We start from the raw sequence: 18962 nt of genomic DNA, 5'->3' as shown, positions 1-18962 counted from the left end.
AGATTCCAGTGCAAGAAAATAAAGGAAAACAGAAAATCAGCACGAAGCAGCAGCTTGTTTTAAATCAACGATTCCTTAATATTAAAGATTCTGGTTCCACCGGCAGATGTTTTCACTTGATTCACAATCAACAGGTCATGCACCGTTACCTAGCAACCCCGGCCAAGCCCAGACGTTACCTAGCAACCCCGGCCAAGCCCAGACGTTACCTAGCGACCCCGGCCAAGCCCAGACGTTACCTAGCGACCCCGGCCAAGCCCAGACGTTACCTAGCGACCCCGGCCAAGCCCAGACGTTACCTAGCGACCCCGGCCAAGCCCAGACGTTACCTAGCGACCCCGGCCAAGCCCAGACGTTACCTAGCGACCCCGGCCAAGCCCAGACGTTACCTAGCGACCCCGGCCAAGCCCAGACGTTACCTAGCGACCCCGGCCAAGCCCAGACGTTACCTAGCGACCCCGGCCAAGCCCAGACGTTACCTAGCGACCCCGGCCAAACCCAGACGTTACCTAGCGACCCAGTTGTAGTTCCACCGGCAGATTTTTCCCATACCGTTAGTGACATAATCAAAGAGTGAAAATATTACTTCTTCATCAGTATTACATCTTTAATTACTAAAAACAAGTTTCTGAAAAGTTACTTCTGTTAGTTTTGTCTTATTTCAAGTTTATCAGGACATTTGCACTGGAAAGTGGACCAAAAGTATTTTTGCAGTCCGATGAATGAATTAATCTTGTGTTCATGTTTCAGAGATTCTCAATATGATTTTGTTTCCAGGTGAAAAGGGAGAAAAGGGCAAAGTGGGCCCTGAGGGGGCCCCAGGAACCTGGGGCACAGACGGACCCTCGGGGCGCCCAGGACCACCTGGAGATCCAGGACTTAAGGTCAGCCATAGAGGCGGAGTCAGGAAGCAAACCGGACCAGAGCAGAACCGAACCTCTCTCCTGGTTGTGTTTGGCTTTAGGGGGACAGTGTCTCTTGTTTCCCTGGAGACAAAGGCTTCCCTGGACCCCCAGGACCGAAAGGATTCCCAGGACGGCTGGGCCCCCCTGGAGTCAGCGTGGAGGGACCCCCTGGAGAGCGCGGGCCCCCTGGAAACCTGGGACCCGATGGATTTCCTGGACCGCCTGGACTGAAGGGAGATCCAGGTAAAGCTGTTGGTGAAGTCAGATAAAATGAGTGCAGTGAAATTATTTCACAACATTTCCTGTTTTTCTGCACCAGATGCAGAAAACGATTTGCTCTGAACACAAATCAATTCACTCCAATTCAGGTTCTCCCAGTTGTGGCAGCCAAATTATAAAGGCAAACGTGTGATTTGAGGTGACCTATGACCCTGTCCAACTTTGGGAAAATGAAAATACAGAATATAAATTCAATTAAACTGCACTTGTTTCACATGAAGTCTTTACAAATATACTGTAATAACTTTGCAGTTACACTGAAAAAACACAAACTCTTACCAAGTATTGCCGTTTCTAGCCTCTGGTGATCAAACGTATTTTCTGCTCCAGAAAATTACCCTCCATTTGATTCACGCCTCCTTTTGTTTGACTCCGCCTTCCCTCGTAGGAGACCGTGGCCCCTGTTTTTCGACCCCCGGCCCTCGGGGGCCGAAGGGAGACCGTGGACCAGCAGGTAAGCCTCGTCTGAAAAACCCGTCTCTTCGCCTGTCAGTGCAGCTTCCTGCTCACCTGCCTCCATCTCCAGGTGCCTCAGGTCCTCCAGGTGCTAAAGGCACCGCTGGCATCCGAGGGCCAGACGGGCCTAAAGGGGACAAGGGACTGTCTCATGCTCGAGGACCGCCTGGGGACCGAGGTACCTCAGCGTTGGGTAGACATGTCACACCTGTCCTGTCTGAGCCGACGGCTCCATGTTTCTTCTTCTGCCCCTGCAGGACGTCCAGGTGCTGATGGAGATCCTGGGGAAGACGGAACCGACAGTTGTTGTTACAATGGAAGTCCAGGTAAAAACCAGGATCAGCTGAACAGTTTCTGGTGGAAAGGAAGAACACAAATCTACCAAAAGAAACTCCCACTTTCCTGATTCAAAAACATCTGGACTGGTGGGAATCAGCCGATTCCTCCAGAACACTGAGAACTTTAAATTTATTAAACAGACAGTGTGAGCCCACAAAGCTTTTCCCTAAAACTCACCATGTCGGCCATTTTGGGTCTAACTGAGCTACTGAGTCTGTTTTCTGATTGGTGAAATAAAACAAAGATTATGATCAGTTCAAATGTTTTACTACACCTGAAATAAAACAAAACTAATTTACAAATAACTTTTCACTAGCAGATTATTTCACAAATAACAAGGCATTTTTCCCACGTTATAATTTAAATCATCAGCCAGTGGATCCAGAACGTTTTAGTTATTAAGGAATTATTGACTTAAAACAAGCTACTGTTGCTGAATAGTTACTCGTAATTATTGTTTTATTTCAAATGTAGTAAAATATTTGCACTGGAATCCAGACCGGAAGTTCTTGGTAAGATTTTGTGTTTTTTCAGTGTTAAATATCTGGAAGCATTTTAGAAATGTAAACTAGAAAATTCCTGCAGAAATTTTACGGGGCATGCCAAAGTGTGCCCGTCGGTTGGAACCCAGCGCTCTGATGCTTAAAATAATCATTAACGCTAAGCTCAGCTAAATTGTAGTCAATAACCTGTGGACAGCATGTTGACTAAGCTGTACTTGTACCATTATGTTAAAATTAATGCATAAGCTAAAATTAGCCAATATGCTAAAGTTAGCCTAAATGATGGCAGTAGCATGTGGAGCAACACGACTATGTTTTAATTTTACTTGCTTAAACATGTGTAATTAATGAGAAAATTAGCTAATAGCTTTCTTTGGGTAAAAGGCTAGTGATAGTCAAGGGCAGTGAAATGCTAATGTTTGTGCTAATGTTAATAAGCACAGCAAGGCAGTTCACTATCCTGAGAAAAAAAACAAACATAAAAAAGGCTAATATTATTGCACCGCCTATGGCGGTGCACTAACCTGAGGGGAATATGCAGACTTTTATTTTGAAACTTTCAGTAAGCTTCATTTTGACTACCTCACCAATTCAATGTGTAACAGTAGTTTGTTTAAACCAGTCACATAAAGGCCAAAAGAGTAATTACCTGATGTGAAAATGCCAAGGCTTTTATTTTGAAATTTTCAGTAAGCTTCATTATTGTTACACATTGGATTAATGGCCACATTAATCCAATGTGAAACAGTCCAGCTATATAATGCCCAAAACAGCAAGTAGTTGTAAATGCCAGCTCAGTCCTAATGTGTGGTATGTGAGAGTTCCGCCATGTTGTAGTTCTGACCTTCAGTCATTGTAGTTCTAAAGAGCAGCTCAACCATCATGTGAGTGAGACACACAGGGAGAGATTGAATTCTAAGCAGTTAGTTTTTCTGAACAAATCAGTCCAAACAGCTCCTTTCTGTTCAGAATCCGCAAGAGTGATCAGAAAACCGTTTGAAGCATATAAGAGGGAAATTTCCTGTCTCCGAAAGTACTGCAATTTATATCTGTAGCTCTCTCTGCATTAACCTGAGAGAAAAACATAATAAAGGCCTGAGAGAAGTATACAGGCTTTTATTTTGAAATGTTCAGTAAGCTTAATTTTAAATGGCCACACTATTCCAATGTGTAACAGTGGTTGGGTTAAACCAGTGATATAATGCCCAGAAAGTTCTGCCCTGCCTGTAGTTATAACATTCTGTTCACCTTCCTTCTGTAGTGACTCAGTTCCACCATGTTGTAGTTCTAACTGCCAGCTCAGCCCTCCTCTATAAAAACTGAGTGTTCCGCCATGTTGTAGTTCTAACTGCCAGCTCAGCCCTTCTCTATAATAACCGAGTGTTCCACCATTATGTAGTTCTAACTGCCAGCTCAGCCCTCCTCTATAATAACTGAGTGTTCCACCATTATGTAGTTCTTAACTGCCAGCTCAGCCCTCCTCTATAATAACTGAGTGTTCCACCATTATGTAGTTCTTAACTGCCAGCTCAGCCCTCCTCTATAATAACTGAGTGTTCCACCATTATGTAGTTCTAACTGCCAGCTCAGCCCTCCTCTATAATAACTGAGTGTTCCGCCATGTTGTAGTTCTAACTGCCAGCTCAGCCCTCCTCTATAATAACTGAGTGTTCCGCCATGTTGTAGTTCTAACTGCCAGCTCAGCCCTCCTCTATAATAACTGAGTGTTCCGCCATGTTGTAGTTCTAACTGCCAGCTCAGCCCTCCTCTATAATAACTGAGTGTTCCGCCATGTTGTAGTTCTGACCTTCTGCTCAGGCCTCTGTATTAAAGTGTTCCGCCATGTTTGGAACTACAGAGGCTGCATTCACACTGCAGCCTGAAGTGACCCAATTCCGATTTTTTTTTACGTAATGCGACCTGTATCTGATCTTTTCATGGCAGTGTGAACAGCTCAGGTCGGATTCTTTTAGAATGTGACCCATATCCGATACGTATCCGATTCAAATGCGATCTAACGTTCAGGCCGCATTCATCCGAACTGAACGTCACTGATTCTCAACAAATCTCACTATTCTGCTCCTGATACGCGCAAATGGGAAGAACAACAACCATGACAGACAATAATGAGGATTAAGTTGTTAATTTGCTGCTCCGGCCGGACAACAACTTCAAATATGTAAGCTAAGCTCCACCGTTAGGCTCCATGTTTACTTCTGCAAACACTGAGCTCTTCTTTTTATGGCGGTTGGCAGAACACCGAGAATGCTGACGCTACGGCGCCCTCTACTGCGTATGCGGGACACTTTCAGGTCATTTCCCCGTCCAGACTGCAGAACACATGTAATGCCTATGTAATGACATAGCATTACGTAGGGCAGTCACTGCTCTTCCCTATGTAATGCTAATGGAAAGCCCCAATAAGTCAAACTTTTTGTCAGTGTACCCGACTCTGTGCTCCAGGTTATCCGGGGCCGCTCGGCCCCACTGGACTCCCCGGACCAAGAGGCAACACTCACAGTGGCCCCCAGGGGCCCGAAGGCCGGCCTGGACCGCCGGGGTCCCCAGGACGTAAAGGACGCCTCGGCCCCCCGGGCAACCAGGGAGTACCAGGTGAGTTATGGGTCTGGGTCAGAGGTCGGCACATAACTGCATTATGGTGGCGATGTGAAGTTACCGTGTTTTTTATAATCAAACTCGCCTCTTATTGGCTGATACCATCAGCAATAGCATGAGAAGAGCCAATAAAGAGCGGTATGTTAATCAGCTGCGTGTTTCCCCCCAAAATGGTTCAGATTTACTCTGTAAACAAACCGAATTCAACACAAAGTTCACATTTAAAAACCTTAGAAGCTGCGATTTAAAACATGGAGCAGTTTCTTCATGAGTTGAATCAGTTTAATTAAAGCAAAAAACAAAAATTTTCTCAGAAGTTGACCTTTTTTATCTTTTTCTCTGTTTCTGCTCTGTCAACTTGTTCCTGGTTATGCAGTTGAGCGTCACAAATGTTTGCTAGTTTAAAGATAAACAGAAAACTGTACAGTGGACCAACACCAGTTCACACATTTTATTCATAGAGCATATCTATAATATTGAAAAGAGCCTGAGATTCTTTGGCCCAGCACTACCTGGGCCAAAGGTAGTAAAGCAACCAATCCTAGAGCAGCATTCATTTTCCTTGGTCCTGATTGGCTGAGCCCTGGAATGTAGGTAAGGAAGTCCTTAGTTGTTAGCTTCACTAAATGTAAGACGGTTTCCACTGTGTGTATTAATGCATATTAAGTTATATTTAGTAGTATAAGCATTTTTAGAGATCTCAGCCTGTAACCTCTGCAAATACTGGGAGTCCAGTGAATTATTTTACCACACCCAAAACCACATGCAGTATGAATCACACTGCAGATGAACCATGGTTGAAGGTCTAGAAGAGATGAAGACTTGAACATGTTCCCACAGGTCCCCAGGGGCCTTCTGGCTACCCTGGAGCGAAGGGACACAAAGGAAATGTCGGGGCCCCTGGTCGACCAGGCCCCCTGGGGCCCACATCAGACGATTGTAAGGCAAGGACGCCTGATGGCATGGGCCCCCCAGGCCCTCCGGGACCCCGTGGCCCTCAAGGACCTCGTGGCCCTCGCGGTAATCATTTACCACTTTTCTTTCTTGACCTGTCTTTATTTGTTTTGCTTTAGTCATTTCCTGTGTTGAACAGTCAGTCTAACTTCATTTTTTTAGGTTATAAAGGAGAAATTGGGGATAAAGGTCTTCCAGCTATTGGTCCAAAAGGCAATATTGGAGAACCTGGATTTCCAGGGTCTCCAGGGACTCAGGGATGTAAAGGGCCCCAAGGCCCAGTTGGGGACCCTGGCCAAATGGGGCCCTTTGGTAGGAAAGGTGAGTTCCTACCAGAACTGAAGGAATGTTCTTCTGTTTGAAGTCCTTCACTGAGATCCTGTTTTAGGTCTGACTGGGCCCGGGGGCTTTGAAGGAAGGCCAGGTTTTCCAGGAAACAAGGGCATCCCTGGAGGCCCAGGCAAGCCCGGAGAGTGGGGGCCTAAAGGACAAGATGGAGGTCAGGGTTGTGCAGGCCCAAAGGGACCAAAAGGTACTACGGTGGTTATAGTACTACGGATTAAACCGTACAATACCAGGATCATGTTCCTCATCCAGATTGCAGTTTTTGCTAACCTGCTACAGATTATGGACAACATGTGTCCTCCTGCAGGTCACAAAGGTTGTGCCGGTCCTCCAGGAGAACTCCTTCCCAGACCTGAAAAGGGCCCAAGAGGACCACCAGGACCCTCCGGCAAGCCCGGATTCTCTGGACCACGAGGTGAGAGAAACTGGAGACTGTGAAAGTCTCCCTGTTGGTCAAACTCTGGTTCCATCTTAGACAACAGAGGACAGGAGCGTCCAACTCTCGTCCTCAAGAGCTACCGTCCTGCAGGTTTAGATGCAGTGTCACCTGGCCTTTACCAAACTTGATGGCAGATAGTTCAATCATTTGATTCAGCTGTGTTGGACAGTTGGAGGACTGTGGTTGGAGACCTCTGCTGCAGACGGACCCCCACTGTCCAGGTCTAGTGGAAAAAGACTGAAACCATCTGCAGGTCATTCAGTCCAGATGACTAAGAACTGTTCGCTTCCCTCTGATACAATCTGTAAGCAGCATGACAAAATCCACTAACTTGATGCTTAAAAGCTTGAGTAGCGTGGTGCTGTCTCCATGGAAACCAGATGGCAACAGTCAGATTTCCATCCAGCTCTAGGTTTGGGTCTCATCCTTTGCTCTGATCTCTTTAGTATCAACTTTGTCTTTTCCACAGGAAACAAAGGTGAGGCTGGTTGTCCAGGGAATACTGGGTATCTGGGGCCCAATGGACCCCCAGGCTGTAAGGGACCTCAGGGACCCCAAGGGCCCCAGGGTAAGCAAGGCCTGCCCGGACCTCAAGGAACCAAAGGACATCAAGGATACTTCGGATTTCCTGGGCTGAATGGAGAACCGGTGAGATGAGCTTTCTAGAGCTAGAACTGGGTCGGAGTTCTGTTGGGTCAGACAGAATGTAGAGGTCTGAGGTTGGATCCAATTGGTGTTATACTGGCTGGAATAAAACAAGAGACCGTTGTTAGAGATGTCCATCCGTCCATCCATCACCGGCTCTGGTAATCAGCTCCGTTGTTATGGGGCGGTTGCTACAGAATATCTGCTGTCTCTCTCTGAAACCAGGATTCTGAATTCATCAGGGAGTTCAGGGTCCTGCCGGAGGCCCCATGAGAGGCAAACAGATGTTGTTGTGTTTTGTTCATAAATAAAAACTGTCTGACAGTCAGAAAACATAATGACCTCTGGTTGTGACTACAGGGCGACCCAGGATGTCTGGGACCCCCTGGGAGACCTGGTAATCCAGGATGTCGTGGACCTAAAGGTACCTGCTGACTACCGCATTTTCCACGCTATAAGGTGCATAGAATAGACGCTACAGTAGAGGCTGGAGTTATGTTATGCATCCACTAGATGGAGCTGCACTAAAGGGAATATCAACAAAACAGTCCAACTCCGGTCGGCGAGGAGAGCCTTCCGTGACTGGGCCGGACGATGGTCACCCTTCTCCGTTCGCACACAGCATGTTGGTGGAGAACGTGGTGCTAAATGACCTGCAGACGACCTGATTATGAGGTCGTAGGTAGATAGGTCAGTCAAACTTTATTAACAAACCAGCGTTCTGACAACTATCCCATCATGCACCGCAAACGTCTTCTTCTATGGCGAAAATGAAGTCGGCGGCTGCTTACCGTAGTTGCTAGACCTGTTGTGGCTCAATATTGGTCCATATATAAGGCGCACCGGATTATAAGGCGCACTGTCGGCTTCTGAGGAAATTGAAGGTTTTTAGGTGCCTTATAGTGCGGAAAATACGGTACATCGCCATGACTTAGAAAGTCTTACTTCAGTTTACCAGGGATTATTTTTTTATTCCTCCTGCATAATTAAGCAACATTGGTTGGTTTTAACACGACTTTCTGCGTTTCAGGTGATAAAGGAGACGCCCTTGGTGGTTCTGGTCCACCTGGAGATAAGGGCCATCCTGGGGACAGAGGCCCTGATGGTGACAATCTACTTTAAAATTGTTTGAATCTTTTGGAAAGCTGCAAAAACCTATTTCATTGATGATCTGCTTCATGCCTCTCAGGCCCTTGTGGCCCTCCTGGAGATTGTGGTCCCAAAGGCCTCTGTGGGCCACAAGGACAAAGAGGATGCAAGGGACACAAAGGATTACAAGGATACCCTGGTGAACCAGGTACAAAGACCTTCCTAAATCTGTGACGGAAGTGGAGGAGGAGGATCTGGGATCACGGGGACTCAGAGATGTTGTCTCCTTTAGGTGTGGCTGGTCCTCCAGGGCACAGAGGTTACCAGGGGCTTCGAGGGCCTCCTGGTCAAGATGGAGTGGACGGTCCTCTGGGGAGGGATGGCTACGCAGGGAACAAAGGTCAAAATCTTTCAAAGATGAAAACATAAAGTTATGAAAATACAAAGATGCTGTTTTTAGTGATAATTCCCACGATTCAAGACTTTAAAATGCTGGAGCCATAAAGTCCAACTCCAGTCCTCAGTGAGTCTAACCCAGGGGTGGGCAACTCCAGGCCTCGAGGGCCGGTCTCCTGCAACTTTTAGATGCATCTCTACTTCAACACACCTGAGTCAAATAATGAGGTCGTTAGCAGGATTCTGTTCTGGAGAACCTGACTGCATTTAGGAGGTGATTCAGCTGTTGGATTCCAGTGTGTTGGACCAGGGAGACATCTAAGAGTTGCAGGACACCGGCCCTCTAGGACCAGGATTGCCCACCCTTGTTCTAACCGCCCTGTGAAAGCAAAACACAAAATTCCACCAAAGTGGGTGGAGCCAAGAGACTGGGGACTAATTGTTGGGATAAACCAGGTGTTGCGAACTTCAGGACTTTGTCACCATATTAGTCACTTTTCAGACCCTCTAGATAATTTTAAAAAAGTTAATTTATGTGTGAATAATCCGTTTGGCTCGTATCAACCAGAGGTTTGAAGGCAAAATGTCAGCAGTGGGCCAAACACAGAGCCCGGAGGCACACCAAGGCCTAACAAAAATGGACGCCACAGGTTGGTTTTCTTTTTTAAATTATTTATTTTGTTTCTTCAGGAGCTCCGGGGTCACCAGGGCTTCATGGATTAGACGGACTGAGTGGACAAAAAGGAGCCAAGGGGTCAAAAGGTGTGAGGAGCACTGGACACATTTTAAGAAGGAAAACGTAGAAAATTTAATTCAGTTGGCTGTTTTGTAAACTTTCATTTGAATATAGTTCAACCAAACACTAGCGCTTTAGCATTAGCTGAACTAATGTGTATGGTTAGTGCATCCTGGTTTGCACAGTTAGCTTTTTGGCGAGCAGTGCAAAGGATTATTCTGATGTGTTTTTACTGTTCTATTCGGCTGGATGTTATGTTGGTAGTAAAGCCTTTTAAAAACCACCAGAAAGCCACCAGACGGACCTGCATGTTGCAGTGAGCCAGGCTAAGATCCACACTGAGGCTAGGTCCGATTCAGAGCAGCTCAAACTGAAACTAACAGGCCTGTTATGTTTGTAGCACCTTTAGCCATTCATGCGAGGAAACTAAAATGGAGGCTGCTTGGGTTCGATATCAATCTGGTACCCCAATCGGTGTGCGGCACCAATGACCTAGTTTATGACAAATATGACCCAAAGAAACATTAAAATTAAGCAAAATGATTCAGCCTAACATTAATGGCCACCTTTTTCCCCGAACCAGAGCACAAGAAATGTCCACTTATATCAATATACAGTCCTAAACAAATGTAACCCAGTCAGTTTGTTACCCACGACCTCCAGGAGAGTGGGAAAACGTTGCAGGCCTGTTAGAAAAAAGCGGAATTGAAATCCCAGAGGAAAACACTGAGAGCGTTGTCCTCTCCTCCAGACCGCCATTGAACGCAGCAGACCACGTGGGGCTGAAGCGGCTAGCTCGCTTAGCTCAGCTCAAAGCTCGCCCTCTTGCGTCTGTCTCCTCTCGTCCCGTCCCTCTCGTGTCGACCAAGCTCCTCACATTTCTCCCGAATTCCGTCCTCTCCCGTGCTTTGTCCGGTTTTCTCTCCCTTGAGCCTGTTTTTCTTCACTTCTTGTCCGCTCTCTAACTCTCCGTTCCTCATGTTTCTCCTCTCCTTCTTCCTCCCGCCTCCTCTTCTCTCAACCAATCATGAGTCACGCACCGGACGGACTGTCTCGGTAACCAATCAAATGGCAAAGCGTCTTACGTCACACTAATACTACTTTCAATTGCTATATTTACATAAAATAATGCTCTTAGTTGATTTACAAACAATACAGTTTAATTACTAAGTAAGCAAATTACTTAATAATGACCTTTACTCTTTATATTATTTAAATATTAAAGTAAAGGAAAATACTAGTGTATTTCTTTCAGAAACAATATGAAATCCACAGCTATCGCCATGCTATGCAATAGTAAATAAAGGTTTTCTTTTAATATATTTGTGTCCTGTCTTGCACTATGTAAGATTTCTATTAACCTTAACATACAGTCATTACAGTAACCTCAGTTCACCACTGGGCTACATGTTATTACAGGTTGCTTGTTATTTAAGTCATGCTCTCATTTCTGTGGTTTCTCATAAATTACTCTGAATGCTTGTCATCCTCAGGTGTATGTCAGGGCAACAGTAAAAGTGAAAAAGGCCCTCCAGGCCCTAAAGGTTCTCCAGGTCCTCCAGGTCCTCCAGGTCCCACTTGTCCACCCAAGAACGGCCCACCAGGACCGAAAGGCCCAACGGGACCCAAAGGTCTGCAATGACTCGTAATGCAAATGAATTCATGCTGCGTCAAACCAAATCAGACCGTAAAAGGTTCACCTGTGTGTTCGTCTTACAGGGCCTCCAGGTGATAATGGACCGCCAGGTCCGCCTGCAAGCGACTGTAAAAACCCAAAACCAGGGCCACGGGGGGATCCCGGTTATATGGGCCCAGATGGAGACCCAGGTCAGTGATGGTGTTACTTTAACATTTCCTCTTGAAGGAATTTCAGTCTGAATCTAGTCCGACACTCGCCTGGCGTTAACCTTGCAGGTTGTCCTGGGGAAATGGGAGATCCTGGTCCAAATACACCAAACTGTGGGGACAAAGGAGACACCGGTGATCCAGGGTACTTGGGGCCAAAAGGACGCCGTGGATATCAGGGGCCACCAGGACCACCAGGCTACCCTGGAAACCAAGGCCCCAAAGGTCAGACTGCTTAGACCGTCAGCACTGAGGTTCTGGTGTTGGTTCTTATGAAGCTGAATGGAGACACTGTAGGGAAAACTGGGGGAAATCTTAGGCTTCAGAGGTTTTAAGGTGAAGTTAAGCCATGAAACCTGATGGTTCTCACTTCGTCTGTTTTGTGAGGATCAAGTTGAACTTTCAGGTTGACTAATCAACATCTCCAGACAACAAACGACTGGTTCCACTCTGCTGCCATAAACCCCTTCAGCTAATAACCCCAAACCTCCAACCAGTCCCGGGTTGGTTCTTCTGGGAGTTTCAGCAGCAGTTCTGTGTGTTTCAGTGCTGCAGGTACAGCCAATCAGCACCAAAGAAAACAAATGGCACTCTTCGATTGTCTTCTTCACAAATAACAGCCAATGGCGTGTCAAGTGACAAAACGCCAAATTGTTTCAGACTTTCAGCTGTGCTTTCTTGATGTTAGCTGACATGCTAGCTGATCGCAGATGGACCGGTCTTACAGTCAGGGTAAACCAAAAATTAGGGTTCACCCTGATTGGTTAGAGCCGACAAATTAATGTGTGTTTGTCTGAACAGGTATGAAAGGCGACTCGGGTTTTCTGGGCATACCTGGAGAACGGGGTGCGAGGGGTCATCCGGGTCGCCCAGGGCCCAAAGGAAGGCCTGGAGGCAAAGGATCAGATGGTCCAAAGGGGCAGAAAGGCCGAATTTTACCGAATGGCCCTCCTTGCTCACCGGTTACGGGCCCTAGAGGGCCACCTGGCCCTCCTGGAGCTAGCGGAGATCGGGGCCTGAGGGGCGAAATTGGCCCCAGAGGGAGGAATGGTGAGGAACTTTGTCTGAAAGGCCAGTTTGGATCTGACTGCATCTGATTTTCCTGATGGTTGACAATGTGCTTCAGGGATGAAGGGGGATCCTGGGACTGATGGAGCAGTGGGCCCCCGGGGACGAGAAGGCTCCTTGGGACAGATGGGAGAGCCAGGCCAGCCTGGAGAGAACGGAGTTCTGGGAGAAAAAGGTATGACGTCTCACCTTCAGTTAGGGGCCAGTATCATCACTGTGGGGTATCTGATCACTTGTTTTACGCCTGGGCAACATGTTTTTGCGGCGGTGCACAGCAGAGCGATGGGTATCGAACCCAGGACCTTCTTAGGTCCTTGCAAGAAGACAAGAAGGTTCTGGGTTTGATTCCTGGCCTGGGGTCTGCCTGGCTTCTCTCTGGGTACTCCACCATTTTTCTTGATAAAGGTTTCTTAAAGGAAAATGCTTGAGTAACGTATGACTAGGCATGCTAGTTGTTAGCATTTTCATGCTAATGGGCAGCAGAGAAAGCAGGCAATCCAGTGGGTTGCCAAACTAGTCATGCTAGTCATTAGCCTCTCTGAAGCTAATGTTAGATAGTACTCTCCTTCTCATTTGTCAGTGCTGGTTGCTCATTTCCTGCTGATCTTTAATCAGATCAGTAGGAAATGGAAACAGCCTCCTGCGCTTTGGGTGAATAGTCTTATTTTTGGCCCTAATATTGCTCCTTATATTGGAAGGCTTGTTGCTTACTTTCATAATCTTTAACTTCTTCAAAGTCCTAACGCATTCTGCTGCTCACAGGTCCTTAAAGTGTTGCCCAAACACAACCTGACCAATCAGTGCTCGGCTTTATCGCCTGCCATGCTCTCTGTGTATCGCAGGCGATCCGGGTCCCCCCGGTGACCCAGGTCCACCTGGACCGACCGGAGGCATGAAACCAGGGTTCCTGTTGGTGAAGCACAGCCAATCAAAGGTTGAACCAACATGTCCGCCAAATACGCATCTGCTTTGGACTGGATACAGCCTGCTGTACCTGGAGGGCCAGGAGAAGGCGTACTCCCAGGATCTGGGTAAGGAGACATATTTAGATATAGACGCCCTCAGGTCTTCATCCTGGGTGGATGAAGGGCAAGGCAGGGCACAGGCTCCTCCTCAGTGCCATTACAGCCTGGCAAACTTTCCCCCACATGGAGGAGAAGCAGTTTTGGTCCAGAAATCAGGGTGGCCATGCTGTAGTACAGTCATCCGATTCTCCTGCATGTTCCCAGGTCAGGCCGGTTCCTGCGTTCCCGTGTTCTCCACCTTGCCGTTCTCGGTCTGCGAGACCAAAAAGTGCAAATACGCCAATCGAAACGACAAATCCTATTGGCTGTCGACGATGATGCCGCATCCAGACCATCCATTCAGAGGAGAGACCATCAAGGAGTACATCAGTCGCTGCGTGGTGTGTGAGGCGCCCTCTGCTGCCGTGGCCATGCATGACCCCAACTCCAGCGAGCCACCAAGCTGCCCCCCCAACTGGAGCCGCCTGTGGACCGGATACTCCTTCATCATGGTGAGGCATGCTGGGTAAAAAAACATGGCAGAGAGGTACACTGGTCACGCTCTGGTTGTTTTGTCTTTTGTGTCTCTGTGTTGTCGTGGTAACAAGTCCAGGGTGTCCGCTGCCTCTCGTCCAATGACTGTTGGAGAAGGGCACCAGCTAACATAGGCAGATGATAATAATAATAATAATAATAATACATTTGATCTTTTTTTAATACTCAAAGATGCTTTACTGGAGTTCAATATAAAATCAAACGTTGCAACAGAACAGAAAAAGGACTAATTACATGTAGAGGAAAGAAATGATGAAGATTCACACTGAAGTCGTGTGCAGATATCAGCTGTGGGAATACTTGGTGAGATTGTTAGGAGTCTAACAGCTGCTGGGAGGAAGGATCTGTGATAACGCTGCTTAGTGCATTTAGGACGCAGCAGTCTGTCACCGACGGAGCGCTGCAGTTCAGCAACAGCTTCACGTGTGGGAAGAGGGGCGCTGTCCACCAGCATGGAAGATGGATGATGCCTCCGTAGAATGGATCTAGTTAAAGGAAATGTTATTTTTAGGTTAATTTCCTCAGTCGACCCGGTTCTACTGGAACCAGAACTCCACCATCTGCTCCACCTCCAGCTGCTCTGAGTCAAACCAACCTGTTCCCCTCCTGGCCTGTGGGGGCGCTGCACCAAGAACCACTGAAGGAAACGACACAAAAAACCTCTGAAGACACTGAGAGCAACTTCCTGTTTCACCAGATGGAAACAAGATGGAGGATTTTAGCGGTTGGAGGATTTCTCTTTAGGCTAAAGACCAGGAGCCATTTCTGCTGCTAGTGCTAGGCTAACATGTTAGCTTGGGTTGGATTTACCCAGAATGCCACTTCCTGCTTTTGGAGCGTCTCTGGTCTGGGAGGAAATCTGGAGGATTCGTCAAATTAAAACATGAAGACACATTTAAAGGCACAGTTCTAAGTTTTTCAAGTTCAGACGTTCACTTCATAGAGGAAATGGTTTAAAAACTGTTTTTTGCCTAATTATGAACTAAAACCAGGATGATTTCATTCTGTCCTGTGTGTGCGTGCGTGTGTGTGTGTGTGTGTGTGTGTGTGTGTGTGTGTGTGTGTGTGTGTGTGTGTGTGTGTGTGTGTGTAGTTTTCAGGTGGCGGTGATGAGGGCGGCGGCCTCTCCCTGGTGTCGCCGGGCAGCTGCCTGTCGCAGTTCAAAGCCCAGCCCTTCGTGGAGTGCCAGGGCGCCCGGGGAACCTGCCACTTCTTCGCCAACATCTACAGCTTCTGGCTGACCACCCAGAGCGGCACCGAGGGCGCGCTGACCGACGCCGACCAGCAGAGGGCGCGCGTCGCCCAGTGCAGCGTCTGCATCCGCATGTGAGGCGCAGCGGGGCGGCGCTGGAGAGACTGGCGCCTTAAAGACCGGGGCGGGGCGCAGGATGGGGCTTTTATTTTGAAGAGGAGAAACTGTGATGATCCCGGCGGCCGAAACGCTGATCAGGAGTGACTGGGAGCGCGGAGGGGTCCTGTACCAACTGGAAGATGAAAGAATATTTGGTTTAATCTTTAAAATGGCCGAGCTTGTGCTGACTTACCAAAACAATTCAGAGAATAAATCCAGTAGGATGCTGACTGTCCTAATTATTATTATTAAAACAGTCGAATTTAACCAGATTAAAGGTTAAAAACAATAACATAACAGCTTTAATGACTTCATGTAATCCTTTCTCTCAGTTTTCCCTCATCAGGCGTTAAACCGGATCAGAACCAGAACCTTCTCTAAAGTTCACTTCATACCCAGAAACTCTGGAACTTCTGGAGCTTTAAAAGTTCACAGTTCTGACAGTTCCAGCTAAAAACAGTTTAAAGTTTCTTAAGGCGAATCATTTCCTGTTTAAATATTCAGCTTAAATATTTTTCTGGTTTTTATCCTCCTACTTTGTTCATTCAATTAATTTTAATTCAACTGAATTCTTCACTGATCCCACAGAGAAATGAAACGTAACTCAGATCATCCAGTTTCTGAAGAGTCGTGTTGATGCTGCAGGCAGGAAGGATCTCCAGTAGCAGTCAGGGTTCCAACAAATCTGCAGCGGCATCTGACTGAAGGCTGCGGCTGTGTGACATGCTAACATGCTAACACGCAGGCAGCAGAGACGACATTCCACAGCAACATGTCCTGGATGACATCTCCAGTCATTAGCTAGCTATGCTAATCCACCTCTTGGTTTTGCTGCTCCTCTCCACGTCTCTGCCTGGCCGTTTGGTGAGAGAGATGTTGGAGTAGAGGATTCAACCCTAAACTCTGTTTGGAGTTTGAACTTCATCCATTTTGTTTGCCAAAGATCTCTCATTGGCCGGGACGATGGAGGGAAGAGATGGTCTGAACTTCCTCCTTTACAGCTCCTCTGGAGCCTGACGCCCAACCCTGGCAGCCCATTGGCTGTTGTGACCTTTCTCTCCTCCTCTCAGGCGCTAAGCCCCGCCCCCAGCTGCACCAGCAACCGCTCTGATTGGTTGGATGGGAGGCAGCAAACGGTAAACGAGTCTCTGTTTTGTGTTTTGTTGAGAACTGCGTAAAAAGCTGTGAATATTTTTTCATATCTTTGATCTGCTTTAATGTTTTTAAACCAGTAGAAACAACTTCCTGTTTGTTTGTGTTCAGGATTTTCAGAGTAAAACAAAAGAATCAATTTTAAACTCAAAGTTCAGAATGTTATGCAGCAGAAAAGACCTGAGGTAAAAAAAATAAGGAAAAACCAGAACCAGAACTGCTTCAGGACCGGAACCAGAACCGTTTTAGAACTGGGAATGGCGCTCGTTGTGTTCCGCCTGCGTTCCTGTTGCTTTAAATCTGGGTTTTGGGTTTTTGGTTCAGTTTTCTGGTTCTGGTTCTGTTGGATTCGTTAGTGACCTGTAAATATGTTTGATCTCAACTGTTTTATAAGTTTTATGTAAATTTCATGAGTATTTATTTAGCCTTGAAAATAATGCTGGTGCTATTTCATTTTTGTTTTTGTCTCTTATTTTGGTAAATGATGACAGGATGTAACCCCGCCCTGATCCTCCGCCAAAATAAAGCAATCATCTGACAAATAATGGATTTCTAACAATTTTTCAAGTTGTGAAGCGCACTTATAAAATGTACAAGTTACATTAAACTGGATAATGCCCAGAGGGTTTTACAGGATGAATAGTGACTGAAATTTAGATTTAGGAACTAAATCTGGAGGAATAACTGTTGTAAGACTACAGTACCCATGATCCTCCTGTTTTTATTTTGTTTTCATTCTAATCAAAGCTGCTGGATATATTTTATTCTCTGTAGGAGGAAACTTCCCACTAACACTCCTGAAACATTTCTACTTCCTGTGGATGGAAAACTCAATAAACTGCATCAAAATGTCAATCTGGCTTTTTGTTCTTTACTCATAAACCTTAAAACCATGAAAGGTGAATATTTATGGAGCTAAAACGGTCTCATAATTCCCAAATGCTCTGGACGAGATTTACACTTGTATTTTTGATGCAAACACAAAACTATGTTGATTTACCAGCTGCTTCTGGCCTGTGAGTTGCTGCCTGCTGTGTGTGAATTTTGAGTTTTTCCCGTTTCTCAATCCACAAATGTCTTTTTTAATAAATGGTCTATCTGATTGGGTGATCAGTAACAAATCACATAGCTTCCTTGTTTCAGCCAATCACATTAACCCATTCCAGCAGCGCTGCAGCTGTGACGAAGCACCGACAGTGGTCCTCGGCCTGACTTCTGGCAGCAACAGAGGAGCGGTAAGAGAAATATCTAATATATTTATGTCTATATTATGATTATTAATGTTAATTGATTTAATTAGAGACGCTGCCTTTCTTTCGGCCCATATTTTTACATTCTGCAGTTTGGGCTTCCATTCTGTTGCAGTTTTACCTTCTATGGAGCTAAATTGGGGTGATAAAGTTTGTTCAAAAGAAAAAACTGACACTGGGAAAGCAAAATTTTAAACTGAGAAATTACTTAAAACCTGAAAAAATACGTTTGAAACTAGAAGAAAGTAGTTTTTAATTTTTTTTCAATTTCAAAACTATTTTTTTTTTTGTTTTGTTTTTGAACAAACTTTATGGTTCCAATTTAGCTCCATACATTTCTAGATTGTTTAGTTTCAGACTTCTGGGCCTGTTTGGCTCCTCCGAGGACTGAAGGTGGAGAATCATGACTGACAGTATGGAACCAAATTGAGGCCATAAAGTTTTTTTCTGTTTTTTTTTCATTTGAAAATAAAAGATGCTGAAAAAAATATTCGAGAATAAAAACTAGTTTTTAAACTGAAAAAAACTTGATTTTTTAAAAACTGAAATCTATTTGAAAAGTAGATTATTTCAAATTTGTTTTTGAATTCACAATTATTTTTGTTTAAAATTTATTTTTCATTTTCAAAATTTTCCTTTTAGTCTCAACATTTCATTGCAGTTTTTTTTTTTCCACAAACTTTATGGCTCCAGTTTGGCTCCATACCGTCAGTCTGAGGCCCCGACCCGGTGACAAACAGTGCCAACAGTTTGAGGCAGAAAAAACCTTTGGATTAAAAAAATTTAAAACTATTTTGAAAAGTTTTTTTTGTTTGTTTTTTTTCTAAAAATTTGTTCAGTATCAATTTTTTTTTACATTTAAAAAAAATTAATTTTCAAAAGAAAAAAAACTGAATTAATTTTATTTCAGTTAGAACATTTTCCTCTAATTTTTAGTTATTCTGAATTTTGCATGTTTATATTAGGCAAACATTTCAGCATTAATTAAAAATTAAAACCAATAATTTCACACCAGATCTGTACACGAGGTAAATA

At 45.5% G+C, this 18962-nt stretch overlaps 1 protein-coding gene across 1 annotated transcript in view; it reads left to right on the top strand.

The window, feature by feature from the left end:
- The window catches only part of col4a4 (collagen, type IV, alpha 4), a 38500-nt gene extending 20968 nt beyond the window's left edge, over positions 1-17532 (top strand). The window contains exons 24-47 of the mRNA XM_008426817.3: positions 778-884; positions 965-1148; positions 1573-1638; positions 1711-1818; positions 1898-1966; positions 4946-5095; positions 5939-6118; positions 6215-6373; positions 6441-6584; positions 6705-6812; positions 7306-7484; positions 7842-7905; positions 8512-8586; positions 8671-8778; positions 8863-8970; positions 9657-9728; positions 11196-11333; positions 11422-11529; positions 11617-11772; positions 12349-12597; positions 12674-12790; positions 13458-13646; positions 13845-14131; positions 15268-17532. Coding sequence (XP_008425039.2) covers positions 778-884; positions 965-1148; positions 1573-1638; positions 1711-1818; positions 1898-1966; positions 4946-5095; positions 5939-6118; positions 6215-6373; positions 6441-6584; positions 6705-6812; positions 7306-7484; positions 7842-7905; positions 8512-8586; positions 8671-8778; positions 8863-8970; positions 9657-9728; positions 11196-11333; positions 11422-11529; positions 11617-11772; positions 12349-12597; positions 12674-12790; positions 13458-13646; positions 13845-14131; positions 15268-15504 — 3362 coding nt within the window. The 3' untranslated portion in view covers positions 15505-17532. The remainder of the gene's footprint in view (positions 1-777; positions 885-964; positions 1149-1572; positions 1639-1710; positions 1819-1897; positions 1967-4945; positions 5096-5938; positions 6119-6214; positions 6374-6440; positions 6585-6704; positions 6813-7305; positions 7485-7841; positions 7906-8511; positions 8587-8670; positions 8779-8862; positions 8971-9656; positions 9729-11195; positions 11334-11421; positions 11530-11616; positions 11773-12348; positions 12598-12673; positions 12791-13457; positions 13647-13844; positions 14132-15267) is intronic.
- The last annotated feature ends 1430 nt before the right edge of the window (positions 17533-18962 follow it).

This window comes from Poecilia reticulata, chromosome 13 (genome assembly GCF_904066995.2).
Source record: "Poecilia reticulata chromosome 13, P_reticulata-male-v2, whole genome shotgun sequence".
NCBI classification, from domain to species: domain Eukaryota; kingdom Metazoa; phylum Chordata; class Actinopteri; order Cyprinodontiformes; family Poeciliidae; genus Poecilia; species Poecilia reticulata.
Note: the sequence above shows the minus strand (reverse complement) of the source record. Positions and strands in the feature narration are given on the sequence as shown.